The sequence below is a fragment of the Neoarius graeffei genome, chromosome 28 (assembly GCF_027579695.1).
Source record: "Neoarius graeffei isolate fNeoGra1 chromosome 28, fNeoGra1.pri, whole genome shotgun sequence".
Taxonomy (NCBI): Eukaryota; Metazoa; Chordata; class Actinopteri; order Siluriformes; family Ariidae; genus Neoarius; species Neoarius graeffei.
In genome coordinates, this window is record NC_083596.1 from 14892935 (window position 1) to 14918797 (window position 25863).

The 25863-nt window shown below is 43.3% G+C and overlaps 1 protein-coding gene across 9 annotated transcripts in view; it reads right to left on the minus strand.

Annotated features, from left to right (window-relative positions):
- Positions 1-25863, minus strand: part of ncor1 (nuclear receptor corepressor 1) — a 235101-nt gene that overhangs the window by 141020 nt on the left and 68218 nt on the right. For all 9 annotated transcript variants that reach the window (XM_060912325.1, XM_060912331.1, XM_060912322.1 and 6 more), the window contains exons 4-11: positions 25528-25729; positions 23978-24160; positions 21030-21143; positions 7575-7631; positions 7390-7442; positions 5280-5346; positions 3924-4096; positions 2528-2618 (exon numbers count right to left, since the gene is read on the minus strand). In XM_060912325.1, coding sequence (XP_060768308.1) covers positions 2528-2618; positions 3924-4096; positions 5280-5346; positions 7390-7442; positions 7575-7631; positions 21030-21143; positions 23978-24160; positions 25528-25729 — 940 coding nt within the window. The remainder of the gene's footprint in view (positions 1-2527; positions 2619-3923; positions 4097-5279; positions 5347-7389; positions 7443-7574; positions 7632-21029; positions 21144-23977; positions 24161-25527; positions 25730-25863) is intronic.

Consider the following 25863-nt stretch of genomic DNA (forward strand, 5'->3'; position numbering starts at 1 on the left):
GAATCACATACAGATGGAGTCGTTGCTACATCGAACCGGATTTCAACATGGCAAATAAGTGCACTGTTAAACATTAAGCACTTTATTGCTTCGGTTAGAGCGCTTCAGGAGTTTTTGCTGACTGCAAAGCTTTCGTGGTAGATTCTGCTCCTACAGCCTGCAACGGACTCCCACGAGTCTCAAAGGCCACATCGAAGAAAAATCTACATGCATTAATAAAGCATTCGAACAGCCCGAGAGTTTTCCAACCTAATCTCCATCTACCAGCACAGACAAGAAATGCTCTTATAATGGAGCATTTAAACTGATTAACATTTAGGCGAAATACATCTTTAGTCAAAGTTTTATTTATAATATTTTATACGAGTGATTCCACGCTTATGGGTACTGAAATGGGGACATGAACTTATTTTTAAAAATTCACCTAAAACCATTTCTTTTTTTACCATCAGGTCACAAAACATGTAATCTTTAATGAATGATATGTTAAAAGTTAACTTTAATTTTCTGAGATGTAATAAAAACATATTTATATGCCAAAGTCAAGCCTATGAGTTCCAAAATGATGTCTGTTACATTACTTCTGTTACGATTGTCCATCTCGCGTCTGTTACAAATTAATTACAATCTAGCTATATACCATGTTAATCTTATTGAAAGAATGTGTATGTTTATTCTACTACACATGTTTATTAATTATATTTGCTAAAACATCACCTTCCTATGTTTCAAAAAGTAATTCTACATTGTTAAAATTGAGAATATATATATCCACAACACTTCTGTTACGTTCTGACTTTGGCATATAAATATATGTTTTTATTACATCTCAGAAAATTAAAGTTATCTTTTAACATATCATTCATTAAAGATTACATGTTTTGTGACCTGATGGTAAAAAAAGAAATGGTTTTAGGTGAATTTTTAAAAATAAGTTCATGTCCCCATTTCAGTACCCATAAGCGTGGAATCACTCATATATATATTAGTGCTGTCAAAAATGTCGCGTTATTAACGCGTTAACTTGACTCGATTTTAACGGCGATAATTTTTTTATTGCGAGATTAACGCTCTGTGACATGATGTAGGTTTTTCATAAGCTTTTGAAACTGCCAGGAACTTGGAACAGAGACTTTGCTTAGAAAACCGATAGCAGCTAGACTGTAATGCCCCGCACAGCCAGAGTCCTCTGCCCTCCCCCCAAAGAACCAGCGCGGGCAGGGCGCGCTAGTAGAGATGGGATTTATGGCTCTTTGATGGGATCCGCATCTTTGTGATCCGTTCTTTGAAAAGAGCCGTTCAAAAGACTGGCTAATTTGGCTCTTTTTAAATATTTATTCAGTTTTAAGAAGACAGCGTCTAAAGAAGCCAGATCCCTCTGAACTGTAAACTCAATGCTATCCCAGAAATCCTTCCTGTAATATGCAAATTTGGCCGCCTCTGATTGGACAGCGCAACGCATCAACAGGCAGAAAGTGTAAAAGTACAAAATGTGTTAAGTGAGCTGAAACAGTAAAGATCAGATTCAATGCCATATTTATCAACAAACAACTTAAACTTAATATAATAGTGTACTTTATATTATAATCAAGCATGTCAAGCCTACCATCACTGTGTAACCTATCTCTCTGATTAGAGTTGTAGACTAACTCAAACAGTAGATCATTTCACTCATGGTTCTCTTGCTAGCCCCGCGCCGGTGCTCGGCTTAGGTTTCACTTTGCAGTGGCTGTGTCAAGACGTGTTATGCTTTGCAATAAAAAAACAAAACAAAACATTGGTACAAAGCAAGCCCATTCACTTTTTTATGCTGATAAGAGAATTACAATGTTTTTTTATGTGACAAAAATGTGCGATTAAATTGCGATTAATCGCGAGTTAACTATGACTGTCGCGACATTAATCGCGATTAAATATTTTAATCGCTTGACAGCACTAATATATATATTTTTTTACTTGTGTGGCTTGATCCGTCCTCTTCTGCTGCCATCCACGGTGCTGCTGCAAACAGGAAATTTCCCCATTGTGGGATAATAAAGGTCTTCTTATGTCTTAAAGGTCTTTGTAAATCAGTTGTTTTTTTTTTTTTCCGAGGGAAGAATTTATGGCTGAGCGTTATCAAGAGTTCGTAGACACAAACACAGAAGTGTTCTCGTTACTTTATAGCTCCCGGGTTGCAAAGATGCACGCTCATGTCGGTCTCATTAAGCCCTTTATTGTTAGCGAGTATCATGTGCGTACAAAGGTTCTAGCTGTCAAATTGTTCTGTAGAAACTGCCACCCTTATAAGCCAGTTTCAAAGAAACAGGTTTGATGGTCTTTAGGTTAGTGCAGGAAACTGAGAAATTCTTGGTCCTGACAATTAATTACATCACGATCTGCTACCAATGCTAAAAGTAAAACTGAATAAATCGGACTATTCCTTTAAGAAAGCGGCTGAGATTCTCTTAAGCGCAAATGCCAAGGGGAAGTCAAGGATTTAACAACGGAGCCGACTGAGAGGGTTCCGGGCGTGTCCGTGACCTACCTCTTGTTCCGAGAGGCCGTCTATGATTTCGGAGATCTCGTGCTCGCTCCTCGCTATGGTGGCAGACAGCCCTGTTCCTCTCTGTCCCACCCTGAAAGACAAGTAGATGGAGGATGAGACAGAGGAAAAATAATCCCACAAACACACCATAAAAGAGTGAAGAAGATATTGCTCTATTGTACTCTTTCCTGCCGGGCACCGAGAAGTACGTCTCCCAGGAGAGGTTTTTAACCAAGACCTCTTGAGTACAAACATCTTCCTGTGGACAATGGTTCAGTCCCTAAAGTCAGTCATTCATTCATTCAATCCCCTGCCAGTGACTTTACTGTTGCGTCCAAAAACCAAACCAAACCGCGGCTTCATTTTCAGCTCCAGCAAAACTCTTTGAAGCGCTCAGGCTCAGTGGGTTGTTACTCCTAACTTCCTCCAGAGCTATTCTAATGGTGCGAGACTTCTCCAAAAACTTTGCTGGAGAGCACCGAGTCGAAGTAAATGTCTATCTTCGAAACAATGGGTGCGCAGGTAACCCAGAGTACCTGCAGGGCAGAGGTCAGAGTCTGAATGGGCGGAAATAAAGGCCGTGGAGAAAATAAACAGCGCGGAGCCAGGAAGAACTACTAAACTGATGCCAGAGGTCAAGCTGAAATGCCTTTGTTCAATGAATGGACAGATGAACAAAATAAACTGTACGGTCTTGAAGCAAAGCAGCAAAGAAATGCTTTATATGGGCGGATACAAAACATGTCAGTGGGTATATTTCCAGTGAGCTATTCAGCAAAGCAAGACAAAGATTCATCAAGGAGGGAAACTGAAACAATGCTGAACATCTTACGGTTGGAACGAGGGCTTGCGCAGAGTTTCAGTTACTTATGTGCAAATAGAAAAGCTAGTGGATTCAAACAGGACCAATTCCTGCAGTGAGACAGTCATCTGAATCCAACCGAAATCTGACTACTGCAAAAAAAAAGGCGCACTCAGACAATAAAACAAACATGGCTGAACTGTCAATGTATTTCTAATTATTGGAAAATGTAGAAAAATCTGGTTATTGTGCAAAGTTCTCTACTATGGTCAGTTCAGAGAAGTCAGACTACCTCTGTACCAGGAACCACGACATGCATGACCTCTGACCCTGCCTCCAAAAGGCTTCTTATAGCTGACTGGACAGCCTTTTTTTAATTTATTCGTCTTCAGATTCAGCGCTGTATCCTCTCTGTTTACACACAGAGTTACATCACAGCGGCTGCAACGGGGTGCGTTTGTGTATGCGTAACCTCCTACGAGACTGCATGTCCGCAAAGCAAGTTTCCAGGCCAGCCTATTTTCAAATTTCCTGGAAGGGAAGTGTTCAGGGAATGCTGGGAATTCAGGACAAGGGTAATGGCGCTGGCCTGACCTTTGGAAGCGCTCCTGCTGCTCGCGCTGCTTGCGGATCTCGGGGAATTGGCGCTCGTAGTACTCGCGCGTGCGACTCTCCTTGGCCTTACGCCGTGGGTTGTTCTCCATCCGTTCCACCTTCTTCTCCCACGCCTCCATCAGCTGGTCGTAGCGCTGGCAGATTTTCTGTTCCTGGCACACAGACAGACAAAATTTTCAGCCCCCTTCCGAAATACGCATCATGGTATTTTCTCCCACCGGCAAAAATGCATTGGAGGAAAGGAGGGGGGGAATCATGTTCAATCACCAGTGTGTATATAAAATCTATTATTGCGTGTTAATCAAGAACTATGGCTACGTTCACATTTCAGCGTCCCAGGTTACGGGTGTCGTTCCCCCCCCCCGAACGTTCTCAATCACATAATGGGCCACAATTGTATTCCATTTCAAGTCGGATACTATTTTACACCTGGTTATGTGAGTGTAAACAACTGCGCACACACACACTACAGCCTCCTCTCTAGCACTCGCACATCACTCAGTCGAGCTGTGCCAGGAATAGCTGCAAAAACAGCTAAATTTATGCATTCGGCCTTTTCTCACCTCCTGAACCTAATCATGTTCAGCTGACGTGCTGTCAGTGGACCTCCAGAGCAAATCATCTTTGCAACAAAGACTTCATTTTATCGCTAGTGCAATGAAGGATTGTCTCATGAATATGAATCTTTAGCTCGATTTCAAAAACATTTCACATGTGGGTTATTTTCGGGCAAAGCTACGTTCAGACACATGACCGATACAAATTCACAAACATGAATGCAAACCATCAAGGTGGGGGGGGAATGAAACAAAACAAAACAAAAAAAAATAGTCACAATGTGCAAAATGGCTTGTCATGAGAATGTGGCTTTAAATAGACCACAAACAATACGCTTGGTGAAGTGATAGCTCAACAAGGGACTCGCACTATTTTGTTCAGGATCCAAAAATGTCTCGCCACTTGTACTATACCTCCTTCTCTCTCTCTCCCTCACACATGCACACACAACCCCTCCACAGCCAAATGACTTCCACATGTGGTCTGGGAAGTATATTTAGATTAGACGAGCGCAGTGTCTGGTCTTGGAGCTTGACTGTGTGCAAGAGAGCTTTTAACCATACCAGATTACATTACACTAGAATTAAGATGGATGTATATACGTGCCGTTTAGAAGTGAGGCAAAAAGCAGAGCATGCATGCTTCCGTGCTTTTGAAAGGGAGCTGTACAAACGTAGCAGCCACAGACGAGCTGCCATGGCGTCATTCGTATCGAGAAGAATGTCTGACCTTCTCAAAGTGCAAACAAGCGCAGTACACACACACACACACCCTCACCCTCTGTTTGCGTGCGTGGTTCCTCCTCTTGAAAAACAGAATCAGCTTCTTCCTCATCACTTGATTTCTATGGAAAAATCAAGAACAAGAAAAAACATGCTCATTCGGCCTCATTCACACAATCCTAACACGCTTAAACAATGTTTTTGGACACCGTATTGTCAAAGCAAGAGAAATTAAAAAAAAATAATAATTATTTTTTTTTTAAATAAGCCGACGACATCATACCTGTGCTGACTTTTATACACTCCTCAATCAAACTCAACTTGAAATTCAAAGTTTAGTACAGGCTTGTTCTTCTAATTCATGCCCTGTTACACTTCAATGGGGCAATCACATCACACACCATACATCACACCCTGCTCAGTTAAATGGTCTTGCTTTCTCATCTGTATTGCACACAAAGCTGGAGAACATTTTATCGGTTATATTAAAACAAACAAACAAAAAACCTTCAGAAACTTTCGACCTTCATCCCAAAGCTTCTTTTCTACTTCTATTAATATTTTACTGGATAACTACTTGCAAAATATTTGTTTAAAAACAGTGTAATTTTGTAGCAATGGCTAGATTCCTCTGTTAAAGGGGTACAAAATATAATATATACGGTTGCTGATGTGACAGAGTAACGTATTCTTAAGTATTCTATCAAATTTATGTACTAGAAAACAACGAAATATCTTGGTAATTGTAAATATAATACTTTATACGCTAAACCGCACAAGAGTCGCCATTTTTAAAAGACCGTGACGTCAGCGCTACCCACTGCACTAGCGGAACTCTCCGAAATAGAGGAGATAAGCGTGTAATCGACAGTGAAAGCGACAGCTCTGTCGAATCATACGAAGAGATCCCGCAAGACGCACTGCAAGCAGGCTATGGCTTAGAAGGGTACCAGTTTGAACCTAGGAGAGGTACTCTCGACTCCGGTGATGAAATAAGAGAAGAAAGCTCGGATGACGGCGAGGATGAGACTGATGCTGACCATGGGCATGGCGAGCGTGGGGCACAGCGTCTGCGTGCAGGTGACACGGCGTGGTGCTCGTGCGGAAAATGTAACATGGAGTTGCTCACGAGTCCAGCAGAATTTATTTGCTGCAATGAGATAGGCGCCACCCGTGGACTTGCGAAATCGTCGCAAGAGGCAGAAACAGGTATTTCACACGTGCTATTCCCAACCTCAATGAGCCAACACAACTGGGCACATACATACGTCATGAGTGTTACGCAGAGAAAATGAACGTGCATTCTGATTGGATAAAATTAATATCATGGCGGGCTGTTCAAACTGCGGAAATAGTTTGCTCGAGCTACTTTCAAAACGCTATAACTTTCCAACCTTAGAACAAAAAACTTTTGTAAGTCTCGAATAAGGTTCATCAATGTGTGTTTTATTGTTATATTTACTCTATATATTGCCCTCTGTTCCCCTTTAATTCAGCAACAGTTAACGGACTACAAGGTCAAATGTTTTAATCATGACTGTACTTCATCACTGACACGTTGCTGGCAAACATAAATACTATGAAAATGCTGCCAAGTGTCCCAACAGGATATTTTTGCCAAAATGCCCACCCAGTTCTCATACTGACCTTACTGACACACTCATTCGCAAAACTGATAAGATTCCAGACAACCCGACCTTCACCTTAGTACACACATGCGCGCGCGCGCGCACACACACACACACACAGCTTCCATCCTATCTAACCTCAGTCAGCATGTTTACAGTCATACAGTAAAACATTTATAGAGTCCGGTTTCTGTATCTCCAACACTATGATTTATTTCAGTAATCTTTCACTGTAAACTTGCTACCGAATTATTCCTTCAAGCTTACATTTTGACAAACGCAAATCAATTCAACAGAACAAGGAAGAGATTTATTGACTTAATTAAAAAAAAAAAAAGATACAGCATCAAAACATTTAACCAATCTGGCTTGAACGTGTTTTGACTATCAAAGCTCCATACCCAGCGCGTTTAACCACACCCAACAATTTCAACTTCCGTCATCACGTCTCGCTGCTTATCGGCTAACAGCGTTTGATAAATCCGAGCCGCTGCCCGCTTTTACAAATATTTAATCAGGAAAGGAACAAATACTCACGTCTTAATGTTGTCGTGGTACACTTTAGTATCTGACGGCTGGTTATACAAGGGCTGGAGACGGAATGACACACAAGACACAATGGTTAATCATTAGCAACTAAACGGGAATGCTGTGTAGTTTCAGGAGGACTGAACACTGAGTACATTTCATGCAAACCGTCGCATCGGACATGCCACACTCACCAGCTCTACTTTAGGGCCGAGTCCTTCAAAGATCTTGTGGGCCTCCTCTGCTTTTTTCTACGAAGAGAAAATTAAAAAAAAAAAAAAAAAAACACATTGTGGGATCCAAAATATTCAGCTGGATAAATCCAAACCCATTCAAATAATTATGGCCTGATGTAAATCCTCAGGTTAGCGACATCATCTGTAACGTGTAACTGCAGCTCATATCAGTGGAGTGCTCGGTGCTCAGGTTACTGATTTATAGCTCGAGCTTTATAAATAGCCTCGTAGCTAGCAGACTATTGCCATATCTTCACTGCTATACAGCTCTCTAGCCATCCAACAATCCCTATAGCCATCTCTCTGTCCCTATATCCATCCATCAATCTATATTCGTCTACTGAGCTCTCCATCCATCGCTTGAGCTATTCTTCCATCAAATCTCTATGTCCACCTTGCCATCCATCAAACACGATATCCGTCTACCAACAAATTTCTGCCCATCTCTCATGTATATCTATCCATCCATCTCTATATCATTCATCTACCAGCTCTATATCCCATCCATCTCTACATCTATCCATTCAGCTCTATATCCAACTCTCCATCTATTCATCCATCGAGCTCCACATCCATCTCTCTCCATCGGTCTCTCAATCAATCTATCCATAGCCATTTGTCTATCTACCCTTGTGTCTATCCATCAATCTCTATATTCATCTCTCTCCATGGATATCTATCCATCTTACCAATCCATACATCCCTATATTCACCGATACGTCATCTATCCATCCATCTCTCTCCATGGGTATCTATCCATCTTACTAATCCATACATGCCTCTATTCACAGATACATCATCTATCCATCCATCTCTTTCCATGGGTATCTATCCATCTTACCAATCCATACATCCCTATATTCACAGATACATCATCTATCCATCCATCTCTTTCCATGGGTATCTATCCATCTTACCAATCCATACATCCCTATATTCACCGATACATCATTATCTATCCATGGGTATCTATCCATCTTACTAATCCATACATCCCTCTATTCACAGATGCATCATCTATCCATCCATCTCTTTCCATGGGTATCTATCCATCTTACCAATCCATATATCCCTATATTCACCGATACATAATTATCTATCCATGGGTATCTATCCATCTTACTAATCCATACATCCCTCTATTCACAGATACATCATTATCTATCCATGGGTATCTATCCATCTTACTAATCCATACATCCCTCTATTCACAGATACATCATTATCTATCCATGGGTATCTATCCATCTTACTAATCCATACATCCCTCTATTCACAGATACATCATCTATCCATCCATCTCTTTCCATGGGTATCTATCCATCTTACCAATCCATACATCCCTATATTCACCGATACATCATTATCTATCCATGGGTATCTATCCATCTTACTAATCCATACATCCCTCTATTCACAGATACATCATCTATCCATCCATCTCTTTCCATGGGTATCTATCCATCTTACCAATCCATATATCCCTATATTCACCGATACATAATTATCTATCCATGGGTATCTATCCATCTTACTAATCCATACATCCCTCTATTCACAGATACATCATCTATCCATCAATTTTTCTCTATGGATATTCATTAATTTCTGTATCCATCTCAATATCCATCCATCTATTTATCCTTATACCGAGCCATCCATCAGTCTCTCTACACATGTCTCCATGTATTCATCTATCAATCAATCTCTATAATCAGCTCATTCATCGATCCATCTCTCTCCACCTGTCTATCAATCTATATACAGTTAGGTCCATAAATATTTGGACAGAGGCAACATTTTTCTAATTTTGGTTCTGTACATTACCACAATGAATTTTGAACAAAACAATTCAGATGCAGTTGAAGTTCAGACTTTCAGCTTTAATTCAGTGGGTTGAACAAAATGACTGCATAAAAATGTGAGGAACTAAAGCATTTTTTTAAACACAATCCCTTCATTTCAGGGGCTCAAAAGTAATTGGACAAATTAAATAATTGTAAAGAAAATGTTCATTTCTAATACTTGGTCGAAAACCCTTTGTTGGCAATGACTGCCTGAAGTCTTGAACTCATGGACATCACCAGACGCTGTGTTTCCTCCTTTTTAATGCTCTGCCAGGCCTTTACTGCAGCGCTTTTCAGTTGCTGTTTGTTTGTGGGTCTTTCTGTCTGAAGTTTAGTCTTTAACAAGTGAAATGCATGCTCAATTGGGTTGAGATCAGGTGACTGACTTGGCCATTCAAGAATATTCCACTTCTTTGCTTTAATAAACTCCTGGGTTGCTTTGGCTTTATGTTTTGGGTCATTGTCCATCTGTATTATGAAACGCCGACCAATCAGTTTGGCTGCATTTGGCTGGATTTGAGCACACAGTATGTCTCTGAATACCTCAGAATTCATCCGGCTGCTTCTGTCCTGTCTCACATCATCAATAAACACAAGTGACCCACCCAGTGCCACTGGCAGCCATGCATGCCCAAGCCATCATACTGCCTCCACCGTGTTTTACAGATGATGTGGTATGCTTTGGATCATGAGCTGTACCATGCCTTCGCCATACTTTTTTCTTTCCATCATTCTGGTAGAGGCTGATCTTGGTTTCATCTGTCCAAAGAATGTTCTTCCAGCACTGTGCTGGCTTTTTTAGATGTTTTTTTAGCAAAGTCCAATCTAGCCTTTTTATTCTTGAGGCTTATGAGTGGCTTGCACCGTGCAGTGAACCCTCTGTATTTACTTTCATACAGTCTTCTCTTTATGGTAGATTTGGATATTGATACGCCTACCTCCTGGAGAGTGTTGTTCACTTGGTTGGCTGTTGTGAAGGGGTTTCTCTTCATTCTGCGATCATCCACCACTGTTGTCGTCTGTGGGCGTCCAGGTCTTTTTGCATTGATGAGTTCACCAGTGCTTTCTTTCTTTCTCAGGATGTACCAAACTGTAGATTTTGCCACTCCTAATATTGTAGCAATTTCTCGGATGGGTTTTTTTCCGTTTTCGCAGCTTAAGGATGGCTTGTTTCACCTGCATGGAGAGCTCCTTTGACCACATGTTTTCTTCACAGCAAAATCTTCCAAATGCAAGCACCACACCTCAAATCAACTCCAGGCCTTTTATCTGCTTAACTGAAAATGACATAACGAAGGAATTGCCCACACCTGCCCATGAAATAGCCTTTGAGTCAATTGTCCAATTAGTTTTGGTCCCTTTAAAAACAGGGTGGCACATGTTAAGGAGCTGAAACTCCTAAACCCTTCATCCAATTTTAATGTGGATACCCTCAAATGAAAGCTGAAAGTCTGGACTTTATGTCCATGTCCATTATATAACTATAACTTGAATATGTTTCAGTAAACAGGTAAAAAAACAAAATGTGTGTCCAAATATATATATGGACCTAACTGTATCAATCCATCTATGCATCATCTTTCTCTCAGTCTCTCCAATTATCTATCCAAAACCTTATTAGTGCATGGTCATGTTGTGCATCATTTATCAGTATAAATTATTTAAAGTAAAAAAAAAGTCTTCTGCCTGCACGATTTTTGAGGTCACTGTGCAAGGCTTCACCTCCCACACCTATTACATAATCTATTTTAGACAGAAAGAAATTTGGTTTTAGAGGAGCAACATGCTACGATTTCTGGTTCGGGATGTTTCCGGGCCACATGTTTTAAATGTATGAACAGCAGTGTGTTTGTGTTGTCTGGGATCATCTTCCCCAAGAACAGAATGTGCTACAAAATTCATTCCTGTTGTCTGCCTTTTTAATGAGTCACCAGACCAGAGTCCAGCTTTCTTCAACAACAGACCAGGACACAGAATCACACACACACACACACACACACACACACACACACACACACACACACACACACACCTCAAAACTCATTTACAGCTGAGTGAATGTGAAAGGAGGAAATTTAAAGCAAAAACCACAAGTTTGTGTTTGCATACACAGCAAAAACAGATGCCCTGTGTGCCAAATAAGTAATGAACAGTAAATTGTATGCGCGAGTGTGTGTGTGAGACACTGAAAGAGAGAGAGAGAAAATATTATTGCAGGAACAGCGTAGCATGACCTGCAGTGTGACTGATGCATCATCCAGTGAGCAGCAACAGCTGTTTAAATATGAAGCGACAGAGAAAGGAAGAAAGCGAGACACTCGGAAATAAAAAAGTCTTTCAGTGCCCTGGCAGGACGTACCAGCTACTGCAGTCTGTTCAGTGAGGTTTTATGCATCTCTGACAACGCCATCAATTTAGTTCAACCAGTAGAACACAGCCAGGGAGCAAAGCTTATTTAAAGTGTGGATTTCCTGCTCTGACAACCAAGACCAAATGAACTACAGTAACCCTGTAGCACAAGGACACACACCTGGTAAAGCTGCCTACCAAACAGGCTTCTGAAGCCTGCAGGAGGACAGGAATGTGCTCCGGAAAGGGTGTGGAGTGAGTCACGGGAACAAAACCTGTCATATGAAGAGGGTAGTATTGATTGGCTCACTGTAACGAGGCTATATGATGCTCAGATACAACGTGTTCGCAACATCACATAATTATGTGAACGAGTCTGTCTTGGGATGTTCGCAAAGGCTTATGGTTTACATCTCGGAACAGTTCAGAGCCGTCATGTGCTGCTGCTGCTGTTTCTCAACATGGTGGAGCTTAGGCCTTTACGTCAGTGTGTAAAATGTGCTAGCTAGTGTACGCTCAGCTACCATAACGTTGCTAAGCAACAGTGTTCCCACATCCCAGCTCTGTCGATTCTGTTGTCAATTATAAAATGGTCAGATCGTGTCGATTAAATTTTCTGTAACAGCAGTTATGGCCATCATTCAAATCACAGGATTATATTAAATGCATTCACACCAATATATTATCATTTACTTAATAACTAACAGATTACGAAAAAAAAACCAACGTAACTGTTGATATGCCGAGGAGATGTTTATTTAACAATTACAGGAGTCTTGAGTGTCAGTGTTTTCCAACAGACTGAGTTTAAGAAATTAAGATTTTTTTGACATTGGTGGACTTTTCTCTGTAACATGACATACTGATTTTTTTTTTTTTTTGCCTGGAAAATAACGAACTTGTTTCACGGAGGTACCACAACATTAAACATAACTATTTAAGTGTTATTCCACAAAATCGAGTCATACATGAGCTGACAGCCAATGAAGTGCGTAGCCATGTACGACGAGCTTGAGTGGAATAACTGTTTTATTTTATCCACATTCACTGGATTTTCAGAAACAGATTAGATTTTATTTGCCATTTGTGCATAAACCAACAGTTCAGACACATTGGAATTTTTGTGCAGGGCTCTCTCAGAGTCAACAGTTTAGGAAATAAAACACTATTTAAAAAAAAAAATCTTAGGAAATAGAAGGTTTCACCAAAACCCCTTATGGATAACACTCAATCAAGGACCGTGACATTGCCCGGTATGGCACAGCCAGGGCTCCACCCTGGAGCCAGGCCTGGGGTTGGGGCTCGTATGCAAGCGCTTGGTGGCCGGACCTTTGCCCACGGGGCCCGGCTGGGCTTAGCCCGAAGAGGTGACGTGGGCCTGGCCTCCTGTGGGTTCACCACCCACAGAGGTAGCTGTAGGGGGCCGGTGCAGTGTGGATTGGGCGGCAGTCAAAGGCAGGGGCTTCGACGACCTGATCCCCGGACACAGCGGCTAGCTGTTGGGACATGGAATGTCACTTCGCTTGGGGGGGGAGCCTGAGCTTGTGCGGGAGGTTGAGAGGTACCGGCTAGAGATAGTTGGGCTCACCTCCACGCACAGCTTGGGCTCCGGAACCCAGCTCCTCGAGAGGGGCTGGATTCTCCACTTCTCTGGAGTCGCCCATGGTGAGCGGCGGCGGGCTGGTGTGGGCTTGCTTATAGCTCCCCAGCTCAGCTGCCATGTGTTGGAGTTTACCCCAGTGAACGAGAGGGTCGCCTCTCTGTGCCTTCGGATCGGGGAGAGGGCCGTTGCTGTTTGCGCCTATGGGCCGAATAACAGTATAGGGTATCTGGCCTTCTTGGAGTCCTTGGGAGAGGTACTGAGAGGTGCTCAGACTGGGGACTCCATTGTTCTACTGGGGGACTTCAACGCTCACGTGGGCGACGACAGTGACACCTGGAGGGGAGTGATTGGGAGGAACGGCCTCCCCGATCTGAACCCGAGTGGTGTTTTGTTATTGGACTTCTGTGCTAGTCACGGTTTGTCCATAACGAACACCATGTTCGAGCACAGGGGTGTCCATAAGTGCACGTGGCACCAGGACACCTTAGGTTGGAGGTCGATGATCAACTTTGTTGTCGTTTCATCGGCCCTCCGGCCTTATGTCTTGGACACTCGGGTGAAGAGAGGGGCTGAGCTGTCAACTGATCACCGCCTGGTGGGGAGTTGGATCCGCTAGCGGAGGAGGAAGTCGGACAGATCTGGCAGGCCCAAACATATAGTGAGGGTCTGCTGGGAATGTCTGGCCGAGCACTCTGTTGGGGAGGTCTTTAACTCCCACCTCCCGAGGGAGGCGGGGGACATTGAGTCTGAGTGGACCATGTTCTCTGCCTCCATTGTCGACGCGGCTGTTCGGAGCTGTGGCCGCAAGGTCTCCGGTGCCTGTCGTGGTGGCAATCCCCGAACCCGGTGGTGGACACCGGAAGTAAGGGATGCCGTCAAGCTGAAGGAGTCCTATCGGGCCATGTTGGCCTCCGGGACTCCTGAGGCAGCTGACGGGTATCGGCAGGCCAGGCATGCCGTAGCTCGGGCAGTTGTGGAGGCAAAAACTCGGAACTGGGAGGAGTTCGGTGAGGCCATGGAGGAGGACTATCGGTCGGCCTTGAAGAAATTCTGGCAAACCGTCCGGCGCCTCAGGAGGGGGAAGCAGTACTCTGCCAACACTGTTTACAGTGCGGGTGGGGAGCTGTTGACCTCGACTGGGGACATTGTCGGGCGGTGGAAGGAATACTTTGAGGATCTCCTCAATCCCACCGTCACGTCTTCCATTGAGGAAGCGGAGGCTGATGACTCAGGGGTGGACTCGTCCATTACCCAAGCTGAAGTCACTGAGGTGGTTAGCAAGCTCCTTGGTGGCAAGGCACCGGGGGTGCATGAGATCCGCCCTGAGTATCTCAAGTCTCTGGATGTTGTGAGGCTGTCTTGGCTGACACGCCTCTGCAACATCGTGTGGCAGTCGGGGACAGTGCCTCTGGAGTGGCAGACTGGGGTGGTGGTCCCTCTTTTTAAGAAAGGGGACCGGAGAGTGTGCTCCAATTATAGGGGAATCACACTTCGCAGCCTCCCAGGGAAGGTTTACTCCAGGGTACTGGAGAGGAGAATTCGGCCGATAGTCGAACCCCGGATCCAGGACGAAAACCGCATTGTTCCTCCTGGTCGCAGAACACTGGACCAGCTCTATACCCTTCATAGGGTGCTTGAGGGTTCATGGGAGTTTGCCCAACCAGTCCACTTGTGCTTTGTGGATCTGGAGAAGGCATTCGACCGTGTCCCTCGTTGTATTCTGTGGGGGGTGCTTCAGGAGTATGGGGTTCGGGGCTCTTTGCTAAGGGCTGTCCGGTCCCTGTATAAACAGAGCAGGAGTCTGGTTCGCATTGCCGGCAGTAAGTCAGACCTGTTCTCAGTGCATGTTGGACTCCGGCAGGGCTGCTCTTTGTCACCGGTTCTGTTCATAATTTTTACGGACAGAATTTCTAGGCGCAGTCAGGGGCCGGAAGGAATCCCGTTTGGGGAACCACAGGATTTCATCTCTGCTTTTTGCAGATGATGATGTCCTGTTGGCTTCTTCAAACCAGGACCTTCAGCATGCACTGGGGCAGTTTGCAGTCGAGTGTGAAGCGGCTGGGATGAGAATCAGCACCTCCGAGGCCATGGTTCTCGACTGGAAAAGGGTGGCTTGCCCTCTCCAGGTTGGTGGAGAAATCCTGCCTCAAGTGGAGGAGTTTAAGTATCTCAGGATCTTGTTCACGAGTGAGGGAAGGATAGAGCGCGAGATCGACAGGCGGATTGGTGTGGCTTCTGCAGTGATGCAGTGACTTTACCGGTCCGTCATGGTGAAGAAGGAGCTGAGCCAAAAGGCGAAGCTCTCGATTTACTGGTCGATCTACGTTCCGACTCTCACCTATGGTCATGAGCTTTGGGTAATGACCGAAAGAACAAGATCGCGGGTACAAGTGGCTGAAATGAGTTTCCTTCACAGGGTGGCTGGGCGCTCCCTTAGAGATAGGGTGAGAAGCACAGTCACTCAGGAGGAGCTCGGAGTAGAGCCGCTGCTCCTCCACATCGAGAGGAATCAGCTGAGGTGGCTCGGGCATCTCTTTCGGATGCCTCCTGGATGCCTCCCTGGGGAGGTATTCCAGGCATGTCCCCCCGGGAGGAGGCCCCAGGGAAGACCCAGGACACGCTGGAGGGACTATGTCTCTCGGCTGGCCTGGGAACGCCTCGGTGTTCTTCCCGAGGAGCTGGCTGAGGTGTCTGGGGAAAGGGAAGTTTGGGCTTCCATGCTCAGACTGCTGCCTCCGCGACCCGGCCCCGGATAAGCGGAAGACGACGAGACGAGAAATAGAACATTATAATAAAAATATAAAGCACTATACAAAAAGGTGGTAATATGTACAAAATAAACATTTTAAAAAGTATTAAACAAAAGGGAGAGGGCAAATGTTAAATAACAGTAATAAAATAAAATAAAAGGCTAGTCCTGATTGCTGTTCCTAGATTATGAAGAGAGGGGAAGTTATATGGAAATATTGCACATTTTGGGAGGGGGATGAGAGTTATGTGGGATATTGCACAGTTAGAATATTGCACATTTATCAGAGCACTTTTTGCAAAATTTGATATTAAAAAAAAAAAAAAAAACAACTTTATACATAATGTCCGACAAAATTGTTTCCCGTTAGGATGCAAACAAACTGGCAAAATGGCCGTAGCAATTTGTGAAAAATACAAGAACAATAATTCTTGGGGGGGGGACACATTCTTACCACCAAATACTTTTATTCCATATTTTGGTGGTTTTTTTTAATTATAAATAAATAAATAACCTCGAGTAGAGTCTTTATTTCATCTTCGGCTGGTTCAACAACACACTCCGCCATTTTGTTTTTCTCTACTCACGGTACCCTTGACTTGCAAGTCACGTCAAAGCAAAATAGAAACCCGGATGTCGGCCGTGTTGGTGGAGATACAAATGCGGGGTCAAGCGACATTCTGTACAAAACATAGTCCCGCGTGCACAACTCTTTGTTTTTCCACTGCTTTAAGCGTTCTTTTAGCTCTGCCATATCTCTGTGCTGTATATGGTCGTGGTCACAACAGTACTCATGACCGTGGCACATTCCGATTTTGTAGAATTCCGTCTGTGATTCGGAAAGAGGGCGAGGAAACTCTGAGGCTTAGTACGGAGAGGAGACGAGCACGGCTGAACAACATCGGCAGGGCTGATCTAACAGAGGCGAAAACCAAAACAGCTCGTGTTTGCAGTCATCATTTTATCTCCGGTCAGATTCAAAAGCTCTCTCAATATCATCATGGAAGAATTTTATTTCGCGTTGCTAGAATTTTGCTATAAAATGAGCGTTCTCTCTTGTTGTGGTTCACTCGGTCGTTGTTATAATTTTAACACGTGTATTACCGTTTCGCTTCTAGGAGCGCCAGCAAAATTATACGATAGAAATAATCCAGACTGGGCACCCACTCAGAACATGGGCTGTGTTTCATCCGAGGTCGGACTTGATTCTTCGGCAGCCAAACCAGATAGAACGTGATATCTGGGTATTCGATGGTCGGTAGAAGCGTCTTATCTTCAGAAAAGTCTGACTTTTTTAAATAATATGGGTCAAAACCCACACATATCTATCTTCTCTTTGTATCGAATCTTCGCTCGAGCGTTCAAATCTTGGGAACAGTGAGAAAATTCAGCGTTGTTTACAGACACGCCTTCAGCGGCTGCCATCCTAGGTGCTTTGCTTATCCACCATCATGGCGGACGCTCAGGACGCAGCACATTTTGATCACGTGGCTGCAAGTCATCTGTATGAGCCGATAGCCTAGTAGTAGAGTAGCCAATCAGAGCGCGCGATTGCTCATATCCGGTGAATGTGGATAGAATAAAGATGGACATGTCGTTCTTTAACACTATGAACCCCAGGCTATTTTCAGGGTAAAGGTTTAAGCTTTGATCTTGGTCATTACTTGAAAACGCTTTGTCGCACGGAGAAACAAGTATGGTAGGAAAGGGCAAGTTCTGCTGTTTATCATATACTGTATGCTGTACAAAGGGACTTTGTGACTTATTCAGAGTAGCAGGAGTGTGAACGTGGTCGAAAAACTTGATAAAAAGATTACTTTGCAGAAATTTGATCCGTTTTCATAATGCGATTTGTTCAGTATGTACATATATTGTGCAAAATGTAACTAGCATCAACGCAAAGCTCTGGTTCTGCTCTTTCTTGTGATATGTGCTTCATATCTGTGCAGTGACGAGTTCATGAATAATTTAAACAAGAGCAATGCGTGTAGAAATGGATGCAGAGCTGAATGCAGACTGGAACTATGATTAAATTTGATGCTAATTCAAAAGGATTGTTCTTGCTAATGCTTCAACACCGAAACAAGCGGCGAGGATTGCTGGAAAGATCAAGGCATGCCCTGCACCATGCTGCGATGAACACTTCTTTGTGAGCAATTCAACCGAGAAGAGGGGATGTGAACTTGGACGCAATTTGGGTCAGTCTAAGCAAACTAATAAACTAAAAAGAACAAAAATAGCTATTATTATTATTACTACGATGATGTCAGTGTTTAAGAGCAACCAGCCAACATTTTAGTGTTTGAATGTTACCAAAAAAATGGTAACATTAAATTTTGTTAGTTCAGCAGGTTGTTCTGATTTGATTTTGTTCATAATTATCAGAAGATTTGACATCAACCAAAAACGCAGCTTCAAAAGTTAAAGCAGATACGCAGAATCATGGCCTCACTTTCGTTTATAAACGCCTTGAGACCTCAAGAATGGCACAGGAATACTTTTAAGTGCTAACAATTAATCTCATCTCATCTCATTAATCTCTAGCTGCTTTATCCTTCTACAGGGTCGCAGGCAAGCTGGAGCCTATCCCAGCTGACTACGGGCGAAAGGCGGGGTACACCCTGGACAAGTCGCCAGGTCATCACAGGGCTGACACATAGACACAGACAACCATTCACACTCACATTCACACCTACGGTCAATTTAGAGTCACCAGTTAACCTAACCTGCATGTCTTTGGACTGTGGGGGAAACCGGAGCACCCGGAGGAAACCCACGCGGACACGGGGAGAACATGCAAACTCCACACAGAAAGGCCCTCGCCGGCCACGGGGCTCGAACCCAGGACAATTAATCTAATATCGTAATTTTTACAATTAAAGTGATTTATATAGGTAGCGGTCTGAGTGAATGACCTTGATGTTCATAACGTCACCGCAGGAAGTCTATCGGTCTCATCGCCATTTCCGCTATACTAAAACACAGCGCTGACTGTAACTCCGATCCTCCATTTTGAGCTAATTTATCGCCATGCCACGTAGATGTGCTAGCAACACGACAGAAGGTGGATTTATGTTGCATTCACGGCCCAAGAAATGTTCAAACTGCAAAGATTTGGACGCGTTTTGCGAGAAGTTCATGGGCACATTGGGCGCCTACGAAGTGGTCTCTCCTCTGCTCTGCACATTTTACTGAAGACTCGTTAGAGACCTCTGATCTGTTGAGGAGCGTTGGGTATAAGCCCGTATTGAAAGAGGGTGCACAGTACCAACAATTAAATACAACTACAAGAAAAGGAAAGCATTTATTTTATTTAAAAGGAAAGTAAGTTCAGTTGCACCAGTTCTCCTGGAGTGAGCTGAGAGTTGTTGGTAAAACCTGGGATGGAACATATCGCTCGGGCAGTGACCTCCCTGCGGTTGTTGCTAAAACCGGTGACGTTCCGCCCTGGGTTTTAGTAATTGCCTGAGCCGAGCAGTAATGGCGGAGTACTCAGTATAGAGAATGAGTGGAGCAGCCGTCTGATTTCTAAACTGGATATTGCTGCCATCTTGCCCTTACGTGGAAGAAGCGAATGAACGGAGAACTGAAAGTCAGACTGTTTCAAAAACAATCGGCCACAAGATCGGCCTTCAAGAAGCGAGAACACAAACGGGTAAGCTCCGACTCTCATTTGGATACAAAACAACACGTTGTTTATCCGCATTTAGATTAATACATGTAACATGTATTGTGTGTTTAAGTTAGCGGTATAAGATTATTTAATTTGCTTCAGAATGAGATTGTCTCAGTTCATCTGATTATTTAATTAGCCTTTTACGTTTTATCAGTGAAAATGCATGCATGTACATGTCTGTTGCATAAGTTATAACACCTATCCTGTTTTAATGAGTCAACCCACAATCAATGAAGTCAAATCAGTCTTAGTTGAGCAAGTCGGTAACGGTATTTCTTACTTTCACCGTAAATTTTTATTTCTTTGACTTTGGTCTATAGCTGTCAAAGGCCTCGGCCTTAAAACCGGTTCCCGCCGTGACGTCACGCACTCAGGGCTGGCTGGCTCAGCGGGGCAGCTCGAATCCCAACTTTGCGGTCGATTTTAACTCTCAAAAATATATATTTTAATTCCCATTTATGCAGCATACAAGAGTCAAGGATGGAGATACTGTCCACTCAGAAATTTATTTAAAAATAAAGGTTCTGCGTATCTGCTTTAAGCTACTTTTTCCATGTAGCTTATTGTGTAGCTGCAACACTTCTCTTTAAACCCCCCAGCCCCCAATCTCAAGTAGCAGAGATACATAATTTGGGCGATTTAGCTCAAGTGGCACACATGTTGCAAATCATAAACCAGGCTACTGCCCTGACACCACCCTTCATCCACTTCATGCCTCCTGCAACATGAGCTTCGCCGTGTTTTCCCCCCCTACATGCTCTTGTTAGGAGTAATCCCCAGTTGTGTGGCTCCCTCGGAAAGGAATTTACTGTCTGTGTAGAGTTCAGCCAACTGTGCTGCGCCGTCAGCCTTTACCATTCCTAGTCTGCTTATACAGGTCCCCCATAATGCTTTGCAAAAGATTAAAGGACTGCACATGCCCTCATACAGAATGCTGTGTCGATCATACTGCACAGATATATCACACTACACACGGTTCCATGAGAAACAAGTCTGGACTGTGGTTTCTGCTCGTTCGGTTTAACTTGCCAAGCGCTCTCGGGTTAATAAGGAAAAACTTTTCACATGCCTGTGGTGGAACTGTCCATTAGCGAAGCACGAAAAGGAAACAGTGAAACTAGGTCACAGTTCAGGAAGCCGATCATGAAAGCCGAGAACGATGGGAGCATGTCTATGTTATATCTCGTACCCGGTTCTCATCGTAGATGATCTGGACGATGCTGCGGTGTTTGTGCTCCACAGGGGGAGGAGACACTGGCTTTTCCGGCTCTGCCGGCTTCGCTGCTTCCTCCTCCAGTTGTTGCTGCAAGACACAAAAAAACAAAACAAAACCACCATTCATCATGTCACACAATAAGGCAGGGGCAATTGACACGTCACATTCCTTCATTATTACAAGCATCAGTGCCATGCGTGGCTTTTCTAAGCTCAGGTTTAGCTATGGTTGGTGTATTAGTTGTATTTTAGACTGAAAGAAATCTTTGTGGAAAATCAGTATGTGCACATTTTCATATGCAAGAAAAGATACCATGGATATAATCTGACTAGTTATGGGTGATATGTTATTTACCAGCTGGGAGGTCTGTATGGTGAAATACCGTGACCGAGGTCTTGAAAGTACTGAGCGAGGCCCTCTGAGCCGAGGTCAGTATTCAAGGCCGAGGTCACGGTATTTCACCATACGGACCGACCTTCAGCTGGTAAATAATATATTTATTTTTTTCTTTACCAAATTCTAACAGAAAACGAGAGCGCCCGAAAGGGAAAACCGAGGCGAGCCACCATTTTGAATCCTCATTCACGGCTGTAATGCAAATGGCTTCCTCCTCGGTATACAAGTGCACTTCCATGGCAGGAAAAAAAAAACTACATTTTGCCGCCTATGTCGTCCCCTATTTATACAAATAGAAGTCATTCAGGATTCAGCCATGTTTTTGCTCGGTGTTAGCAAGTTACAGGTTTTTAGCTTTCTCCTGAAATGTTTTCTTTCATTTCTTCTTCCTCAGGGTAGTAAAACTCGCTTTCGCTGTGAACACTGTCGTTATCGCTATCCATGCTGTAAAATTAATGCTATTCTCCTGAGAAATGCTGGCAAAAATTTATAAGATTTTTGATAAATCTTATAAATAAATCTTATTTAAAAAAAAAAATTTACAAAAAAAAAAATGCTACGTTTGTTGTTGTGACCGAGTGAGTCGCCAGAGGTCCATAACCGGGGTCCGTATCGTAGGATACAGACCTGCTCACCAGCCAATCAAAGCGCAGGATTTGATGGAAACCGGACCGCTAAAAAAATTATTAACAGTTATTCCACAAAATCAAGTCGTACACGAGCTGATCGCTGGCGAGATTGAGCGGAATAGCCGTTTTATTCTATCCACATTCACTGGATTTTGAAAAATGGAGCATTTTTATTTTTTGCAAATTCGATAAATAAAAACTTTATACAAAACCTCTGACAAAATCATTTCCACTTCGAATGCAAACAAACTGGCAAAATGACAGGCGCAATTTGTGAAAAATGCTATAATAATTCTTGTAAAAAAAATAAGAAAAAAAAAAGCCTTCTTACCATCAAATACTTTCACTCCATATTTTGTCGCTTTTTTATTTTTACAGGTTTCGTTTTCAAGTGGAGTTTTTAAATTTAGTCCTCGGCTGGTTCAGTAACGCGCTCTGCCATTTTGTTTTTCTCTCCTGATGGTAGTATAAGAGCTGATAGCCTAGTAGTAGAGTAGCCAATCAGAGTGCGTAATTGCTCATCTCATATCCAGTCAGTCAATGTGGATCGAATAAATTGAAATATACATGATACTAGGAGAGTGTTTCAAATCTTCTATCCATCATGATCGAGCACAACTCCCAAAATCAAGGGGTAACTGGATTTGCCTGAAAACTGCTGCATATTCCAGCATGAGATTACGGCGAGAAGCTTTAAAGCAGCATTTCTCAATCCTGGGCTTAGATTTCCCCTGTCCTGCACATTCTGGCGTCTTCCCTCCTCTAAAATCACAGTTTGGTGTAGTTTGGGCATGTCAGTGCGCTGAGGAGTTAAATCCTGCGAGTCGGGAGCAGGGAAATCACCTCAATATGCAGAACTAAGATTGAAAAGCTGTGCTTTGAAGGAGGATTACTGTTTTGGGTTGAAGGACCAAAAAAGAAAGGAAAAAAAAAAAGGCATCATCAAGTTGCAATCGACAGCCGAAAGGCCAAGCTTTAATAACATCACAGACTGTGGGCGCCTTATTTCCATACAACAAATAAAACAGTAATGAAGAGCTTGGAGAATAGAAAATAATTGTTTGACGGTAATTTATAACATCAGCTATTTTTGCACTGCCATCACACTTTTTTTTTTTTTTAAGGACTGCTCAAATGCTTCACTTGTAATTAAATTAATTTGTGATATACTGTTAGGAATATTAATGTGGTCAGGTTGTATTATTAGCCGTGTTGACATGTAAATGCAAATGTGTTTTACGGAATCAGAATCACTTTATTAATCCCCGGAGGGAAATTCAAAATTGCAACCAAGCTCCTGAATCAAATATGTCTAAAAATAGAAGATAAAATAGTACTTAAAAAAAGAATAAATAAAAATAAAATTAATTTAAATAAAAAGTTCAATAACTTAAGTAAAAGCAAAATGAAGTGATTTTATATACAATGATTCCTATATACATATATTGCACCTGAGTTAAGGCTACATGGAAAGGGGAAGAAAAAAAAAACCTGGGTACGTTTCTGTAGGACAAACAAGGAGAAAGAAAACAAAATCTCCAGACTCGCCGCTGAGCCAAATAAGGGAGGAATTCCAAAGGGAGATTACAGAGGGATGAAGGAAAGAGGGTTTTTTCCATCAAGGCCAAAACAAAAAGGTGAGTGGATTTAGCTAATGAGCCACCAGTCCCACAGGTACACCTCGTCTTGTGTTTTGAGCACTACGACGTGTTGATAAACACGACAATCCTCCACAGATTCAAGTGGAGAAGCAATAAACAGTGAATTTATAACCAAGTAAGAAAGCATGTGTGTGAGGAGTTGTGTATATAGCAGTGTTAATCTCGAATAACTCCTACTCCAGGACCTGTATTTCCTTTGAAATGAGAAACAAACTGAAGCCTTGGAGCTTCTCACCTGCTTCTTCTTGAGTTTAAAGATCTGCTGCTCAACCTTGGCGATCTCGCGGTCCACACGGTCCATGCTCTGGATTAACTCCTCTTTGGAGAGCTTGGAAGGGGACGCGTCCTGCTCCTCCCCCATAGCCTGGATCCCTCCTCCGGGGGACGAGGCCTCCAGCTTCACGCTGAACTGAGTCTCCTGAAGAAGACACGGATTTCAAACGAGGACAGTCTCTTAGACATGGATTAAAACCGGCCATGTTCCTACACCACCCTTGACGTTCATTTCATTAGCAATAGCTCTTAGCAACAGATGCTGGAAGAAACGTGGTTATATTTCCTCTGGTACCCTTTTTCCACCAAATCAGTTCCAGGGCTGGTTCGGGGCTGGTGCTGGTTCACAACTCGTTCAACTTGCGAGCCAGCTGAGAACCAGTTCGCTTTTCCATAGCTCGCGGTGCTAAGGGAAGCCAAGTCATTACGTCGCTGTATACGTCAGTTACGTCGCTACGTTTGCATAAACCTTGGCGCGAATATCGAAGCAAAAACAACACGGAAGTAGTAGTAGCAGCAGCAACAACAACAATAATGGATGACTTCGCGTTTGTACAGCTGCTGCTTCTCGTCGCTTAAAAATGGCGCTCTTTCGCGGTCTTGTTATTGTTGTTGGTCTTAACAACTCCGCCCCCCCGCTGACGTAAGCGGTTCTTTCCTCTGGCCCAGCAGAGAGTTGGTGCTAGCCTGGAACCAGTTTCTCTGGCCCAGAGCCAGTTCTTTGTCAGTGGAAACAGAAAACCCGGTTCCAAACTAAGCACTGGCCCTGAACCAGCCCTGGAACTGCTTTGGTGGAAAAGGGGCATGGTTCTGCTACGAAAAGTACCAGTTTATAAACCATTTTCTGTAGTGCGCAGAATGTCCTATTAAGGCAAAGCGTACCCAGATAAATGGTGTACACGCTAAACAGTAGATGTAGTGAAAAAACTGTCTGCAGTGATGCATCTTTGGCCAAAAGCAAAGCTCAGGACGCATCGAACTAAAAATGGTCCGATTTTAGCCTTCTTTTATCATAGCACGGATCATACAGAGTTAACTGAACAACAAGGAAACAAAAGACACGTCACTGACGTTTGGTTATTAATGTATTTACCTGATTATTCATAGATGCTGATTAAATACATTTTGAATCAAAACAGTGCTGATTTTAATAGCCATTACAACAAAATTTAATGGATGTAAAAGTTCACTCTCGAGTCACAAACAAGCCCAAGGCCATATTCAAGGTGATGTAAAAACAGGCCAGTTACAGGATTTCCTCCTGATATGGCAACACTGAACAAGTTTTACCCAAAACTCACGTTGCTGCGATTTGTATTTAAGCTCAGAAAAATAAAACTAAAATCCATCGTTTCTGCCGTTTGTTTGGGTGCAGTATGAAACCTGGAGCCAATTGAAGCACGCATACGCAGTACTGTACTGACAATCGACATGCCACATGTAAGGCAGCTGCTCCTAATCATCTGGATTATGTTCTGATCCGAATATAAGAAGTATCGCAGCGTGCCACACCTTCTTGATATCTCCTGGTGTTCTCATGCCGTCCTGTATGGGGTGTGGTAGCGGCAGGACGATGCTGGCAGGTGGTGCACGGGCCAGGTGGGCTTCGGTGGTGCCCTCAATGCGAGGACGCTTGGCATCCATGGCCTCGTGCTCCGGCTGGGCCGCGACTGCGTGGAATTGCTGCTCATAGCCGTGTCGGCGCTCCGGAGGCCTGTGCAGCACATACACAACTTTAATCCTCAAAGTTAAAGGGGAACTGAAGGCAAATTTTTTTTTTTTAAATCATCAAAATTCTCTCATTTTATGAAATATCGGAACGCATTTCTGACAGCTATTTTGTCGCTG